We start from the raw sequence: 16,584 nt of genomic DNA on the forward strand, positions 1-16,584 counted from the left end.
GTTTGAAATGTCTCTCAACTTGACTGAGCTATAAACCACTGCAAAATCAATGTCACTCTGACCCTATAGTTTGCATCCTTGTTTGTTAGACTTAAATTAGTGAAGATTTGTTTTATGGTACAAATGTCTTATATCCCTGTCTAGCACCCAGAGTTCAAGAGGAAGTTCACTGATTTCCCTGTGTTTCCATTTATACTAAAATATATATCCTTACGTAAGTTTAAACCTAAGCCATAAGCCATTGCTGAAGTCTGTTGCTACAGCCCTTTGCTGGAAGAGTAGCACAAATACTAGATTTATAAGAATGGCTTCCTAGAGAAAGGTAAAGAATCTCCTCTTGACTGCAAATACTCTCTTGCTGTCACATATCTGTCTTACGGAACAGATTTCTTACAGCAGCTCGAGGCATGGCAAGTGCATTCACTAAAAAGTCCTGTTCTCCTTGTGATATTTGTGTACCTTTACAGCTCCAGAGCCTGTTCTCCAGCTCCGTGTGAAGCATGCTAATGAATCTTCACTTAGTGTCATGTGGATGACCCCTGTTGCAGAATGGGACAGCTATGTGGTTTCCCTGGGAGACAGTGATCTTACTATCATAAAAAAAGAGCTTGAAAAAGAAGCTAAGGAATTCACTTTCACTGGCTTGGTACCAGGAAGAAAATATACAGCTACCATCACTACCATTAGCGGGACTTTAAGCAACTGGACTTCAGTGGAAGGAAGAACAGGTATCGTCTTGTCAAACTGTTTTAATCTTTTCTTCTGTTAACTATTAATGATTTTCCTTGCTTTGTTTGAATTAACTCGTTGTCTAAATCTCAAACATCTTGATCTTATGTTCATTTCAAAAGTGTTTCTGAACCTCTGATTTCTGACTGTCAGTTATCTTGCAGCACTTATTTAATATTTTGGGGAAATGGATGTGTAATTCCTGGCAAAACAGTTTTCTGAAGTATTATGTCATGTCTAATCAATCTACATTAGCACAATATTCCATATAAGAAGAAAAATTTTCGCTGTGTACTTTCAGGAAGGTCACTTCCTTGATTCAAAGCATTCATCATCTGGGAAAAAAACAAACATCACCACACAGAAAATGTTACTTTAGGGGGAACATTGTAAGGGTGACAGACACAAAACATATGTGACCTTGAAGATGTATTTTGAATCTTTCTGCTCTTTGGATTCCAGCATATGTATCTGTTATGGGCATGATTGCTGTGTCACAAGAAAGGTCCCATTCCCACCCCCTGCAGGGTGCTAATTTTGTGCAGGTGTGCAAGTTTTAAACCATATGTGATGCTTGACTTAAGAGTTCTCCAGTGCAAACAAAGTTTTAAAATGTAGCTCTGGTCTGGCACAGCACAGTGAAAAACAATCTGCTAGTGTCTGAATCTAATCATACCAATGGCTTGATAGTGGTCCTTGCTTAAAATTTGTTACTCCTTCCAAGGCCTGATAAGTTTAACTTACGCATTCATTTCTCTGCTTTGTGATTAGATAGCTGAAATTTCACTTCCATCTGACTTATGCCCCTTTAGGAGGCCTATTCAGGCATAAAGGTTATGGTGTCCCACTTTACTAGTATGAATCAATGCTTCAAAACCCATCAGACAGGGATAGTGTGTCAACATTACATTGAAAATGAGTTAAAAGGAATGAACATCAGTTAATTTGAGCATAGGTTCTAATAAGCATTCCAAACTCTGGATCCCTTTCCCCACCCACGACGTGGGGCGGCCCAGTTCTAGTTCCATTTCCATCTGAAGAACCATTGCGATGCTTTGAAGGATGGGGAAAGGGAACTCCAGGGGTTTCTCAGGGGTCTCTTCTGGCCCTGAGCCTGGAGGGGAGAGGTGCTCCCCCTCCCCCCCGCATGTGGCCCCATGGCCGGCAGGGAGACAGGACACCAGGCATGGAGAGGAGGCAAGAGAGAGTTTATTGTTGGGGATGCTACATTTATAGGGTTTAGGAGGATTCACAGAGTAACAAGTCTCAAGGGGCTTACAGGAACACCCAATCACAGGAAGAGGTTAACAAAGGCCAATGGGAAACACCTCAGGACACCTTCCCAGGACATTCCTGCATGGATAACATGGGGGGTGCTGGGAAGAAGAAACATGTGTTTGCAAAGAGACCACCAAAAGCCATTTTAAGACATGTTTAAACAACAGTTTTCCCATATAATGCAGGTTTAGCGCTACACCAAACCTCTGAATCTTCCTAGCAGCAGGACAGGCTTGAAAAATATTGCTGGGAATATGACAGAAATAGGTCTTACATGCATCCCAGATTGGGCAGCTTCCAGTGAAACTTGAGGTACCACTAAAAGTGCGTTTAGCGCAGAAATGTGGCACTTCAGTGTCTTGTTGGAGCTTACTAGGTCATGATAGCTGAAAAAAAAATGTAAAGATGATAAAAAACTGAATCAAAAATCCTTTCTGTTTCATAATGCTATGTGCCTAATTTTATAGCTTTCGTTAATGATTGCTAATCCAGTACTATGTATGCAAAAAGGTTGACAAAAAAGGAGATGAAGAGTGCTATCATATTTTATAAAGTTGAAATCTTCTGTATTTCAGTTGTGCTTGGTCCTGTAATCAGAAATACTTAGCAAGAAGTAACTGTATTTCCTTGCTTTGGCCAAATATTGTCAACTTAAATAAAAAAAGAGGATTTGTGGTAAAGTTTGGGCAACAAATTGCATTCCTTTGTTATTTCTTTATCCTTTTTGGTCTGACTAGATTAATGAGGTTATACTTGGATAAATGTTATGTTTGTTTAACAGTTCATCTTTTGATGCTATAAAAGTTTATATCCTGCTGATCTTCTGATGTAAAAAGTAAAACCAAAACCATCCCACTCAGTTATGCCCAAAATTAAGGGGTCTAACACAGCATAGATGACTGTGCCTGAGGTATTCCTTAAACAAGCTTGCCATTTATTAGGAATGAAAGATGGGAAATAGGAGAGGAAAGGGAGAATGAAAGACACATACTGTATTTGAAATAGTCATCAAAAGAACTCATGTGATTTCCTAAATTGATGGGTTTTGTTTAATGATATTTATAAAATGCCATCTCTTCCAGTTCCTTGATCTTGAATCATTTTGGTCTGGCTGAGAAAAGCTGTGCTAGAGCCTGAAAGACCTTTCTGTGACTTACTTAGTTTCCCATAGACCACATCCCAACAGACAGGAAGCAGTCCACAGTTAGATTATTTTTAGTCCTGTTGAGTCTGGCTGCAAATTGGAATGTTCTTTTGATGCACTTCCTCAGTGTGACTAAACTTGGGTTCTTTGGGGGATTCTGTTTTGTTTTGTTTCTCCTCAGTAATATTAAGACAATTTTATTTTCAGTGCCAGCCCAAGTGACTGATCTGATTGTGGCAAGTCAGGGATCAACCAACAGCTTATTCACCAACTGGACAAGAGCTCTGGGAGATGTAGACTCATACCAAGTGCTATTGATTCACGAGAATGTTGTCATTAAAAATGACACTGTTCCCAGTGAAACCAACAGATATCACTTCTATGCTCTGAAATCTGGAGGACTCTATTCAGTTGTTGTCACCACTGTCAGTGGAGGGATATCTTCAAGGCAAAAGATTGCAGAGGGAAGTACAGGTAAAAAGGAAAATACTCCGGCGTGTCTTTTCTTAGTTCTTAAAAGATGAATTTATTAAAGAGAATGGTCTTGTGATTAAGCCACTGCACTGAGAATCCAGAATTATGGGACTTTCATCTATATAATTCCTGTATGTGACCTCAGGCACACTGTGGGTCCAGATTCATGTAAACATAGCTTTAGGGAGCTAACTGCTCTGCCTACAGCAGGAATTCCATACAGCAGGATCACTCTGTAATAAAGACAAAAATATACCCTGAGAGTAATGTACAGCTGTGGTGGTGAATCACTCCTTGGAAGAGACTTTCTTGTTCCATTGACTACTTGGTAGTGTAGAGTGATTGCTCCTTACTTAGGTGTGCCAACTGTCTGCCTAAAAGTAGTGGGATGAATCTGTGTTAAGTTTCTCATGACCCATTCTTTTTCTCTAATGCACCATCAAAGAATGTCTGCCAGGGTTAATTACTCATTATGACTCTCTTCTGTACTGCACAGCACAGGATTTACTATTGCATCAAATTCTCTAAGTTTAAAGACTCGTAAAATATAGTACCAGTTGTTTGGATATTTAGATAGAGGAAAAATTTGACAACACAGTGCAATTTCACCCTTTGTGTGAATTTGGCAAAGGCCAGGCATTCTGCGGTTTTGCTCCAATGTTCTCCTTGAAAACAACTGTTTTCAGGGGAAAAACCAAAAACAAACCTGAAAAAACAACTGGAAAAGAATAATACTAAAAGGCTTAAAGTACATAAACATTCTGTAAAATCTGAGTTTTTTGTCTCTGACAGCTGATGGCCAGCCCCTCTACTGAGGTAAGTCAGTTCAGTGCATCAGAGTCCAGTGAAAATGTGGCAGTTCATTATTTTTAAGCTCTGCCAATGTAATACCTCTGAGAGTTTTGTACATGAGTGATGGTAGTTCTGGCAGTGTGGAACCTTTGAGCTCACCTTGAAAAACAAGTGGCATTCGTGTATTGGCCACTAGGCGTCAGAGAACTCACTGGAAATGAAACACATTCAGCTATGGGCCTCAAGGTCCTACCAGCCTCAGTAGTTATTGCTGTTACTGAGGAATGGCAATTTGAGAGGATAATTCAACTTCTGGGATTTTAGAAGTGCTGGGATCATGCCACCAAAGACAATTTCCTTCACTATATTCAAAAAAGCAGTTGAACATTGCTAAGTGGGAGTCAGTGCAGTACTTTTCAGGAGTCCCAGACTGCTTATTTTGCAGAGGATAGTATTCCAGGCATTTCTACAACAATAAGAATTGACTAGTTAAAGCTTTTTTGGTTTTTCCTCTTTGTTTCACAGTTCCTTCCAGCGTGACTGGAGTAACAGTAAATAACTCAGGTCGCAGTGACTACCTCAGTGTGTCTTGGCTGCCAGCTTCTGGAGATGTAGACAGTTACTTGGTAACACTCTCTCACCATGACCAGATTGTTCAGACTCTCACCATTCCCAAATCCTTCAGTGAATGCTCCTTCAGCAACCTTACTCCTGGAACACTTTACAAAGTGATGATAACCACAAAGAGTGGGAAGTATGAAAATTATACCTTCAGCCAGGAACGAACAGGTAAAGAGAGGCTCTGAACAAATCCAATCACTGTAACCACTTTGTATAGCCATTATCAATGATTTATCAATATCTGATCAATCTGGGATAGGTGCGTAGGGGTTGGAGGCTCAAACCATAAAATTACAGCTTTATAGACTTAGTTTTATTCTTGTGCCCTTGTTGCTGCTTTACGTCCTACAAAAATGCTTTAGTGTGAATAAAAATCGTGTCGGTCCTTAGGAGTGAGCAGAAATCACGTATCAGTTTTGGTTCAAATGCGTTGTTCTGCCCTTAACCCCTCTACTTGGCTCTTCAAGTATATCCTGCAGAGCATCTTCCCAGAAAGTTACTCAAGCACTGAAAGAACAGGTTAGGATAGGCTAACTAGTGCAATGTTAGCAAGGTATCACAATAATGAGTAACATCCATGTCAATTGGTTTTAGTGTTGTAACACACGTGTCTATGGTTTTGGTCATGCTGAGTTCCAGAATATTATAACAGGAATAGAGAAATCTCAGAAAAGGATGGCAATAATGATGGGAAGCTTTTCAAAACTTTCTCAAGGATTGAAAAGACTGAGACTTCGTACTTGGTAAACCAGTAGAATAAAAGAAAGATGGTAAGGGGTGTTAAAATGATAAAGAGTATCAAGTTAAAGGAATTTTAGTCTTCTCATGATGTAAGTGAAAATCCAGGGAAAATCCTGTAAATATGGAGGACTAAACTCAGGATTAGTGTGAACCTGTGGAAGTCAGTACTATAAGCAAAATTGACCAAGTTCCTTAAGACCAAAAATTGGAAAGGCAAACCATTGTCATATGATGTAAAGCAGCCTGGAAACCGCAGTTACTCTTTTATTGCTTAAATCCACATTGTGGTCTTTTTGCAACTTCCTTACAAAAGCCTGGTAATTACCACAAATATAGTCCACTACCTCAGCTCCAGTTAGTTCAGAAAGTTATTGCTTTATGGATCTTTAACTATGTTTTTTTCTTTCAGTCCCTTCAAGTGTTCAGGGACTTACTGTCAGCAATTCAGCCAGAAGTGACTACTTGAAGGTGTCCTGGTTACATGCATCTGGGTATTTTGATAATTATGAAGTGATCATCAGGAACAACAACGATTTCATCCAAACAAAAAGTGTCCCTAAGGATGAAAATGAATGTGTGTTCACTAATTTGGTCCCAGGGAGGCAGTACAGTGTCACGGTCAGCACAAGGAGTGGGAAATACGAAACTAGTGAAAGGGTCTATGGCAGAACAAGTAAGTGAACACCCTGGAAACATTCTGAGACACCTCTGGGGTTTTTTTTATTTCCTATACCCAGGCACAAAAATCTGATATGATTTTAACATAGAATGTTGCTGTGTCTCTTTGAATGTGTATTATCTAAATACAGAAAGCAGTATTTAGTTTATGACCAGCTTTTAAGTTGCAAACATATAAAAAGTACTGTGCTGTGATTTTGGAAAGCAAATCTTGAACCATTGAAACTGGAAAACAGTGGTACAGTTTTCCACGTAAGCTTACTATTTATAATTAAATTATGCTGGAATGTACAAGACAGTTTTTTTTTTTTCTGGTCGTGGAAATGTATAAAGAAGAAGATAGATTAGACCTTAGTCTACTCAAACTACCCCAAGAACTGAAATTGGAGAGCATGGAGCAGAGGAAGTAAGGTGGCTAGTTGTGAGCCAGCAGGGATCTGGAGGCAATCTACCTGTCTTCACCTAGCACTGTGTGTGAGTTAAGGAGCCATGCTGAGACAACTGAGTTTATTAACACAGATGTAGCACTGGGCAAAAACAACTGACCTGTGTCTGGCAGGAGTTGGAAACTGCGCATTGTGTTGCTGCATCCCACAGATGGATTGCATTGGCTCTGCGCTAGCTCAGGCCTCTTTGCACCATATTTGTTGTACATGAGATCTTACTCAGTTTCTGTTGGCTAGGCAAACTCCCTGCAGGCTCCATTATTATTCATTCATTATTTATATGCTGATAGATTGGGGACTCCTGTTCTGAAATGGGACCTTCCAGTGTTAGATTGGGTGCAAACCACCCAAATAAATGCAATATACTGCTTTTCCTAGGGAACTGAATGAAAAGTTTTAGCTTGGAAGCGTGGCTTCAGAGCTGTTAGCTTTTTGCTGTGATCTGTTAGTAAGTACTGAGACATGTCCTATCTGTCTTCTTACCTCTTCAGTGCCAGAGTCAGTGAAGGAACTGACTCTTAGTAACAGGAGCACAGAAGATCTGCAGGTAACTTGGTCAAAGGCTGAGGGGGATGTTGATAAATATGAGATTCAACTCCTCTTCAATGATATGAAGATCTTCCCACCCATTTTCCTTGGGAACACCATTGAGGAGTATTGGTTCACAGCTCTGACTCCAGGACGTCTATACAAAATTCTTGTCTTGACCATCAGTGGAGATGCACAACGTGCTACTTTCATAGAAGGCCTGACAAGTAAGAAATAATGTGGTATTTAAAATGTGTTGAGGCTTCTCTAGAATGAAGCACTGAAAATCAAAGGTGAACCATGATCTTATTTGAGCTCCTGTAACACTGGCTCAAAGACATCAGATCTCATTGAAAATAACACTAGTACTACAAACAGATTGATCTGTTGCTTAATAAACAAATGTCACAGTTACCAATATTTGATTATTGGCAGATCATCTGATTTGTTGCATGGGAATGGTATTGAAATGTCAGCATTTGGGTTTCTGTTTTTCCTGTGCACACCAGTTGTTTGCTCAGTATCTGTATTAAATCACTATTTTACACCTCTGTTACCCACCTGAAATGAATGGGTGAGATAATAACTGCAGAATGGCTAATTAACTAAGGGTACATGAAGAGCTTTGATTTTTTGAGATGTTTTCAAAATATCATTTGGACAAGAAGGAGGTTATGCAAATAAAAGGAGGCAGAAACTTTTTTGTTTATGTTGTATTTTCTTTACTTTTGCTCCTATGAAAACAGAGAATTGCTTTTCTAAAATGGTGTAATCCTGCACAAATGTCTTCAAGTTTACTTTTGTTTACCAGTGTCTGAAATTACTCGTACCTGTAAATGATCTTTGTCCTTTGAATCATTTGCTGTGGCCATTAAAAGGTAGAAAGTAGAAAGTCTGGATCAAACAGGAAATTTGTGAGCAGGTGCCTTTTTGTTCCCTTTTTCTTCTAGTTCCAAGCGTGGTCAGAAACATTCACGTGTCACCTAATGGCATGACAAACAGCCTGAAAGTGAGCTGGACTCCCGGAGGTGGAGATGTTGATTCCTATACGGTGACCATATTTCAGCAAAACCATCAGCTTGATTCCCAGAGTGTCTCCAAACATGTTTCTGAGCACACATTTCACAAGTTGGAAGCTGGGGAGCAGTACCGGGTGGTGGTGCAGTCGAACAGTGGCACCTTGCACAACAGCTTAGCAGCTTTTGGGAGAACAAGTACGTTTCTTTTGAGATAAGGAGCAAGTTGCATTATGTCTTCCCAGAAACTGATCCTTATTCAGTAATGTTTATGAAGGTACCATTGTGTATGGGGACACCCAGACTCATGAGTGACATATTAGATTTTATATCAAAGTCATGACTCTTGCAAACACTTAGCATGGGTCTGTTAATACCAGTGAGATGTGTCACGTGAGTAGCTTTACCTGGGTGAATGTGCGTGGAATTCAAGTCCCCAGCCCAAAGTCTACCTTCATGGGATGAGTGCAGTGCCAACCCTCTCGTGTTTTAGCAGAGCCCATTGCATGATCAGGGCTTGTTAGACAATGTATTACTCCAGTATCCTGCACGTCAGAACATATAAAACAATGCAACGGCTTGCTTTTAATCTATTCTCTCGCTTTAGCGTCTACATGTATTAATTATCTGTGCCTTGTGCAACAGCTGCTGGCTAACATTTTCTTTTCTGTGCCACTATTTTGCACCAATTTACCACTTTATTTTTCTCATATGCCTTTATTAACTGTTTTGGTCAGTTCATCTCACTCTCCTTCTCCCTCTTTTCATGATAGTTTATAGATATCTCTTGCTTCTCCATGCCCAGTTCAGATGTCCATGATGCTCTTTACATTTGTCTGATTGTATTTATGTCTAGGACTTATTTGTTTTGATCAACATATGCAGATATTGCTTTTCCCACAAGTGAACTTGAAAGTGTATGAAGTTATGTTCTATTAATTACTTCACTCATATTTGTGTATTGAATGGTCTGTATTTCACCTGGTAATGTCCTACCTTTAATTATTTCCAGTTCCAGCCTCTGTCCAGGAATTATTAGCTGATCATGCTTACAGCAGTCATTCCTTGTTAGTAACCTGGCAGAAAGCTCCTGGTGTAGCTGAGAGATATGACATTCTGCTCCTGAATGAACAAGGAGTCCTCCTGAGCAACAAATCAGAGCCAGCTGCTGCCAAACAGCACAAATTTGAAGATTTATTAGCTGGCAAGAAGTATAAAATACAAGTTTTGACAGTCAGTGGTGGGCTCTTCAGTAAGCATGCAGAAACTGTTGGCCGAACAGGTAATTAGAACATCTTGGTTTATTTATAGTTCCCTCAGTCAGTTATCATTAAATACATGAATCATCTGTATATCTTGATTCTGGAAAGATTCTAGTAAGGAACAAACTCCAGATATTTATGCATCATTTTTCTTGATATGTGCTTGGTATGTCAATCTGAAATTTGTTATCATAATAATGCGACCATGGTTCATAATAAGGATGTTAAACCAAAGTGCTGAATGATTCCCTCGGTCGGTCTGTTGTGAAACTACCTGAATGCTTTATTGTCATCAAGTTTTTAAATCATAATCTCGAGGCTCTTAGGGCAGGATTTGATGTTAATGTACACCTCTAAACTCAGAGCCAAGTGCCACGTCTTGCTTGCAGTCTTTACTCATTTGAAGATTCCTGTTGAAACTGATGGACAATTCTGTGTGAGTACAGGCTGGAGAATCAGGCCCACTGGAAAATACAAGTATTGTATTGGAGAAGATTCACTGGCATATCATAAATGCTTTCCTCTTGTTTCTGACAGTTGCTGTTGATATTTTTTAGCTACTTGTGGCTTAATTGAGATGTATTCCAGCCACGAGTTGTTACTTTACTAAAGGTTCAGCTTAGTGGCTAGACTCTTTGGTTTTACTCTTACATTTATCCTTCTTTGCAGTTCCAGCAGCTGTTACAAATCTGAAAGTCACAGAGAACACCACTGATCGACTGTCCTTCAGCTGGACCACCTCACAAGGGGAACTTGATTCATATGACATCTTCCTGTACAACCCAGACAAATCCCTTCATGACAGGATTTCAGGAGAGCAGCACCTCCAGCAGTGTTCATTCCAGAACCTACGTCAAGGCAGGATGTATCGAATGGTGATTGTTACCCACAGTGGAGACCTCACTAACGAGTCATCTATCTTTGGAAGAACAGGCAAGAACATCCAAGAAAACCACCTGTGCTCATGGGGGACACCAGTGAGCCGGTCTGAGTCTGATGCTCATACTAGATTAAAGCAACTTTTAGAAATATCAAAATTGTCTCTTATGTTTAAAAAGCATTAGCTAAATAAAAAGGTAAATTCTGAATGACATGGTTACAGCAGGAAAAATTAAGCAAAAAACTTTACAATAGTTCCTAGGAACTCAAGCAGCATATCAATGTATGCTGCTTAAGCCTTAAGGGGAAATGGCTGTCTCCCAACCTGAAAGCAGTATTGGTCTATGAGTGGAAAAGGCAAAAAGGCAAACCAAGTCGGGTTAATGGGATAAGCAATCTACTAGTGAAATAAAACTTTTTTCCCAGTGGGAGCTCTGGCTGCAGCTCTGTGTTTGTTCAACCACATGTGGGAAGCAGAGTTTTCTAAACAGCTCTAGCAACTCTAGCACCCTGTGAAACCTTTCTTTATTCTAGTGAGGCACTGTATAGTAACCCTTCCATAAGACTCTGTCTGTGCAGTGCTGTACTTTCTTCAACTATCTCAGAATTGGATGTTTCCAGACACTGACTGGGAAAAAGATGCTTAACACTTGAAAAACTGTCCATTATAAACATTTCAACCTCTCTTGGGAACAGTGACTGCTCAAACTAAGAATCAGCTCCTGATGCTACCAGGATGCTTCCTGGTGCTTCCTGGCTTTTTGGCCAACTGTGGTGGCTACTAGTTTTATTACATGACTGTTGTTACAGGATAAGTGTAAGGTCTGGTTGCTTCTTCTCACCCTAAGGATGTTCTACATAAAAAAATACTCGTTTCTGTTTTTTTCAGTACCTGCCCCAGTCGTTGGTCTCAAGGCATCCAACCGAAACATGACAGACAGTCTGTGGTTCACTTGGGGTCCAGCAGCAGGAGATGTTGACTTCTATGAGCTGAATCTTTATAACCCAAATGGGACACAGAAAGAAACCTGGCAAAGGAAAGACCTGAAAGAGTGGCATTTCCAGGGGCTCATTCCTGGCAGAAAGTACACTTTGGTTGTGGTGACTCACAGTGGTGACCTGATCAACACAGCAAACGCTGAAGGAAGAACAGGTATGGGATTTCTTTTTTTGTCCCATCTCTCTGAATTCATATTAGTTCACAACTATGCAACAGACCTATTCTGAGGAAGGATTTATTAAATAAGTCATTGAAAGTGAAAAGATAAAGAATAACCTTAAGTATGTTAAACTGATAGAGAGTGAAAGAAAAACAGTCATCACTGTTTTTCTTCCAAGGGCTCAGGAATATGTAATGTCCATGAAAGTGGCCATCATCAGCACAGGTGTGGTAGCTGGCTGTGTGCACAGGATAACACAGACTACTTTGTGCTGCATGAAGAAAATAATGCATGTTTCATCTTATTTGTCTTGTGTAAAAATTTGTTAAGAATCTCTTTTTCTTCTTTCCTTTTTTCCCATCTTTCTGTGTAGCACCCAGCCCCCCTAACACTGTATCGTTTACTGATGTTGCAAACACTTCTTTATCAGTCACGTGGCTGGGTCCTCCAGACTGGACAGACTATGACGATTTTGAGTTGCAGTGGCTTCCAAAGGATCCCCTCACAGTATTCAATCCCTACAGCAGCAGCAAATCTAAAGTACGTATCATCTATGGCCTGCGACCAGGAAGACTCTATGAGTTCAGCGTCAGAACCGTCAGTGGCGATAACTGGAAGACATACAGTCAGTCACAGTCTGCAAGTGTGAGAACGAGTAAGTAACAATTCCCATTGCACCCTAACACTCAGCTGGAGAAGATGCAAAACTGTTAAATCTTACCAATTTGTTACATAGTCAGTAATCTCTGTTAATTAATTCATGAATTCAGTGGTGAATTCAGCTACATTCTAAGCCCTTGCTGTGTGCAAGGTCAACTGTTTAAAAGATTGAAAATGTACATACATTTATAATTCTCACATCCAGATTGGGACTGTTTGGTTGCAGAGCCTGAATCAATCAGTTTCAGGGGTAAAATAAGGTTGAATATGCAAACTTCTCTTGACAGTAGGATATTGAAATAAAATATTTCTGAATGATAAGACAGGAAGGATGAATGAAACTGTGCCGTACTAGATTTGAAGCTGGAATCAGTATTTCGCTACTCTGCATTTCTGTCTGTGTCTGTGGATCTGTATTACCTCTAGCAACCTCAGTAACAGGCTGATTTGAAAAAGTGACCTAGAATTGTAAAAATAACTGAACCTTGACAAATCCTCGTGTCATTTGGGGTGGGATTCAGCTCTCAACTGATATCTGTGTTTAGTAAGCTGTATAGCTCTGTAGATTTAATTCAGCATATTAATTAAAATTTCACCTGTATTTAATCACTTAAATGTAATGTCTGCCATCTGAAAGTGATATCCTGTTTTTGTTATATGTCGCATGTTATAAATGGTGCTCCCATATTACATGGATGAAGCATACGTCTGTGGTATGTTTTAGTAATATGGACACACTGCATTCTACCCAGGAAACCAGATCAGTCATGAGATGACAGTATCGATACTGACTGGTACTGATGACCACATGTAACCTCCAAATAAGTTGTAACAGCGTTCTAGAAATCCATTGTTTTACAGTGTTGCTATTCTTGTTAAGACTTCAGTGAGTAGGTTTTCTTGGCTTGTTTTCACGGTTAATTACTGAAGCTTCACAAACCTAATGGGGCCGATGTCACTAGATCTGATTTCAGATGGCTAAAATGAGTTAGAGGGCCTTGCATAGTAATCAGACAACCCACATTTGCAGGAGAGATGGGAATTCTGACTCCCAGCCTCCTGCTCTTATCTAATGGTTAATGCAGAATCTAGGAGCTGTAATGGTCTATCTGGACTTCAGCAAAGCCTTTGACACTGTCTCCCATAGCATACTCCTGGAAAAGCTGGCAGCCCAAGGCTTGGACAGGGGCACTCTGTGCTGGGTCAGGAACTGGCTCAAGGGCCGGGCCCAGAGAGTGCTGGTGAATGGAGCTGCATCCAATTGGCGACCGGTCACCAGTGGTGTTCCCCAGTGGTCAGTGCTGGGCCCAGTCCTTTTTAACATCTTTATCGATGATTTAGATGAGGGGATTGAGTCCATCATCAGCAAATTTGCTGATGACACCAAATTGGGAGGGAGTGTCGACCTGCCGGAAGGCAGGAGGGCTCTGCAGAGGGATCTGGATAGACTGGAGAGATGGGCTGACTCCAATGGAATGAAGTTCAACAAGGCCAAGTGCCGGGTCCTGCACTTTGGCCACAACAACCCCCTGCAGCGCTATAGGCTGGGCACAGAGTGGCTGGAGAGCAGCCAGGCGGAAAGGGACCTGGGGGTGCTGATCGACAGGAGGCTGAACATGAGCCAGCAGTGTGCTCAGGTGGCCAAGAAGGCCAATGGCATCCTGGCCTGCATCAAGAACAGTGTGGCCAGCAGGAGCAGGGAAGTGATCCTTCCCCTGTACTCTGCATTGGTGAGGCCACACCTGGAGTATTGTGTTCAGCTCTGGGCCCCTCAGTTCAGGAAGGATATTGAGGTGCTGGAGCAGGTCCAAAGAAGAGCAACGAGGCTGGTGAAGGGACTGGAGCACAAGTCCTATGAGGAGAGGCTGAGAGAGCTGGGGTTGTTCAGTCTGGAGAAGAGAAGGCTTAGAGGCGACCTCATCACTCTCTTCAACTACCTGAAGGGAGGTTATAGCCAGGTGGGGGTTGGTCTCTTCTCCCAGGCAACCAACAATAGGACAAGGGGACATGGGCTCAAGCTCTGCCAGGGGAGGTTTAGGTTAGATGTTAGGAAGAAATTCTTTACAGAGAGGGTTATCAGGCATTGGAACGGCCTACCCAGAGAGGTGGTGGATTCACCATCCCTGGAGGTTTTTAAAAAGAGATTGGACGTGGCCCTTAGTGCCATGATATAGTAATTGGAGTTGGATCAGGGGTTGGACTTGATGATCTTGGAGGTCTTTTCCAACCCAATCTATTCTATGATTCTATGATTCTATAATGTGAGCAGAGAATGTACGATGCCTGTCCCTTTTCTCACTGAGCTTAAACTTCTCAACGTTTCTCTAGAACCAGACAAGATACAAAGTCTTCACTGTCGGCCCCAAACCTCTACTGCCATCGCGTGTTCCTGGACTCCTCCTGATTCTGACTTTGATGGGTATAGCATTGAATGCAAAAAAATGGACACTCGTGAAGTGGAATTTTCTAAAAGGATAGAAAAAGACAAATCTCTACTTAATATCATGACCCTCGTTCCCCATAGACGATACCTGGTGTCCATCAAGGTGCATTCTGCAGACATGACGAGTGAAGTAGTTGAAGACAGCACCATCACAATGATTGATCGTAAGTGGAATTCTGGGTTGCCCTGAAGAGAGACAGTGAGCAGCAATAAGCAGTTGCTTGTGTTGGTTAGACAGCAAAAGGAGTTCTGAACTCCACAATTGCCAATGTGTGGCACTTATAATCTTGTGGCTGAAGTAGACTGAACCTGTCCTTTGGTCCCTGCTGTGACAGACACTGCAGGATTTTGGCTATATTGCCTCTCATTACATTGCCAGACCCAATTATTTGGCTCATTCATGAAATATAGCCTGAGAAACATAAACAGTTATCCCTGTCCTCATCGTCACATGCCTTCAATTGTCTTCATGGTTGTTGCTTGGCTTCCTGTGTCTACCATTTCCTCTCACGGATTGGAGAATGGAAACCATCCTCAGCACAAATATGCATCAGTAAGCACACTGGATTGTGGTACTGTGTTCTCTTTGGGTTTCTGCACGCTCTTCTGAGGCACTACCTGACCAAATCACCTGCAGGAATTTTAGCTGAGGGAGGATCACAGATATCCATAGCATATGTTTTGAACCAGTTTCTTCAGTTTCTCCACCTGTAGGCTCCTGAGTGGAGGGTAGCGGTAGCATCTGCTGGTGCCTCTGAACTACCAGGCATCACTGCAATCAACAGCCTGCCATCACTGACCTAGAGCTGCTCCAGTTTTTGCAGCACCTCAGAATTCAATGGCACATTCAGTGCAAAGGCTTGAACCGTTCCAGGGCTAAACTTCTCAAAAATTACAGGATGGCCAGGAAGCCTATATTCAGGGATGCCTCTATAACTACTTATTAAAAGCCACATTTTTTTGAAATGCTAGATCATAAAAGTAATGTTTGCTTTGGGAGCTATTGAACTAAGCTACAGAGTTCAGTCACCAACTCACCTCCATTCCGCCATCACTTGCCTTTTAATTGCAACCTTGTCATCTCCTTCCTCTACCACAAAGAATGCTGCAAATCCAGATGTAGTAAGAACTAGCTATTCATCTCACAAGAAGTGAGACTGAGTCCTATTGGAAGGTTAGCTCTTTCACGTTTGTTATTGTTTTGTGCTTCACCTGTGTTTGTTGTCACTTACTTGTTTTGAACACTGCTGCTCTCCCAGACCCTGGTTAACACTGGAGACCCTACTCAAGGGAATACAAAAAATTGCAGCTAGGCTTTGTAGAGGTTTAGCTAAACTAAGAGGTTTAGCTAAAGTACATATAAATACGTGAATTATTGGTTCTTTTGAAATTTAGCCACCTTTTTACGTATTTGATGTTTCCCATGGGTGCAATATAGTTTCAGTAATATAGATTGTTAAAAGACTCAGCAGTGTAGATCCTTAAATTCCCCACTTTTGCTGCACTTTCTTCCCTACGTACTTCGCTTTTCAGTGAAGTACTTCTGCTGTGTCACTGTTCAAGGTATACCTTTGTGTCATACAAAGAATATTTCCCATGGAAATTCTGCAGTCAGTCTGGAAGATGGTACTCTGTAGTTGAATGCTGTGTCTGGCTGACTCTGTTCCTCTGGAAAAGGAAGCAGGAGTATAGATGCTTAAAATAGGTAAATTCCTGTAATGAGTGTGCTAAGT

General features: G+C 41.1%; 1 protein-coding gene across 3 annotated transcripts in view; it reads left to right on the top strand.

Annotated features, from left to right (window-relative positions):
- PTPRB (protein tyrosine phosphatase, receptor type B) overlaps window positions 1-16,584 on the top strand; it is a 62,561-nt gene that overhangs the window by 26,087 nt on the left and 19,890 nt on the right. For all 3 annotated transcript variants that reach the window (XM_027659519.1, XM_027659529.1, XM_027659537.1), the window contains 11 exons: window positions 468-728; window positions 3,359-3,625; window positions 4,943-5,206; window positions 6,189-6,452; window positions 7,395-7,658; window positions 8,382-8,645; window positions 9,460-9,729; window positions 10,379-10,642; window positions 11,478-11,741; window positions 12,122-12,403; window positions 14,737-15,015. In XM_027659519.1, coding sequence (XP_027515320.1) covers window positions 468-728; window positions 3,359-3,625; window positions 4,943-5,206; window positions 6,189-6,452; window positions 7,395-7,658; window positions 8,382-8,645; window positions 9,460-9,729; window positions 10,379-10,642; window positions 11,478-11,741; window positions 12,122-12,403; window positions 14,737-15,015 — 2,943 coding nt within the window. The remainder of the gene's footprint in view (window positions 1-467; window positions 729-3,358; window positions 3,626-4,942; window positions 5,207-6,188; window positions 6,453-7,394; window positions 7,659-8,381; window positions 8,646-9,459; window positions 9,730-10,378; window positions 10,643-11,477; window positions 11,742-12,121; window positions 12,404-14,736; window positions 15,016-16,584) is intronic.

This window comes from Corapipo altera, unplaced genomic scaffold (assembly GCF_003945725.1).
Source record: "Corapipo altera isolate COAL_440 unplaced genomic scaffold, ASM394572v1 1, whole genome shotgun sequence".
NCBI classification, from domain to species: domain Eukaryota; kingdom Metazoa; phylum Chordata; class Aves; order Passeriformes; family Pipridae; genus Corapipo; species Corapipo altera.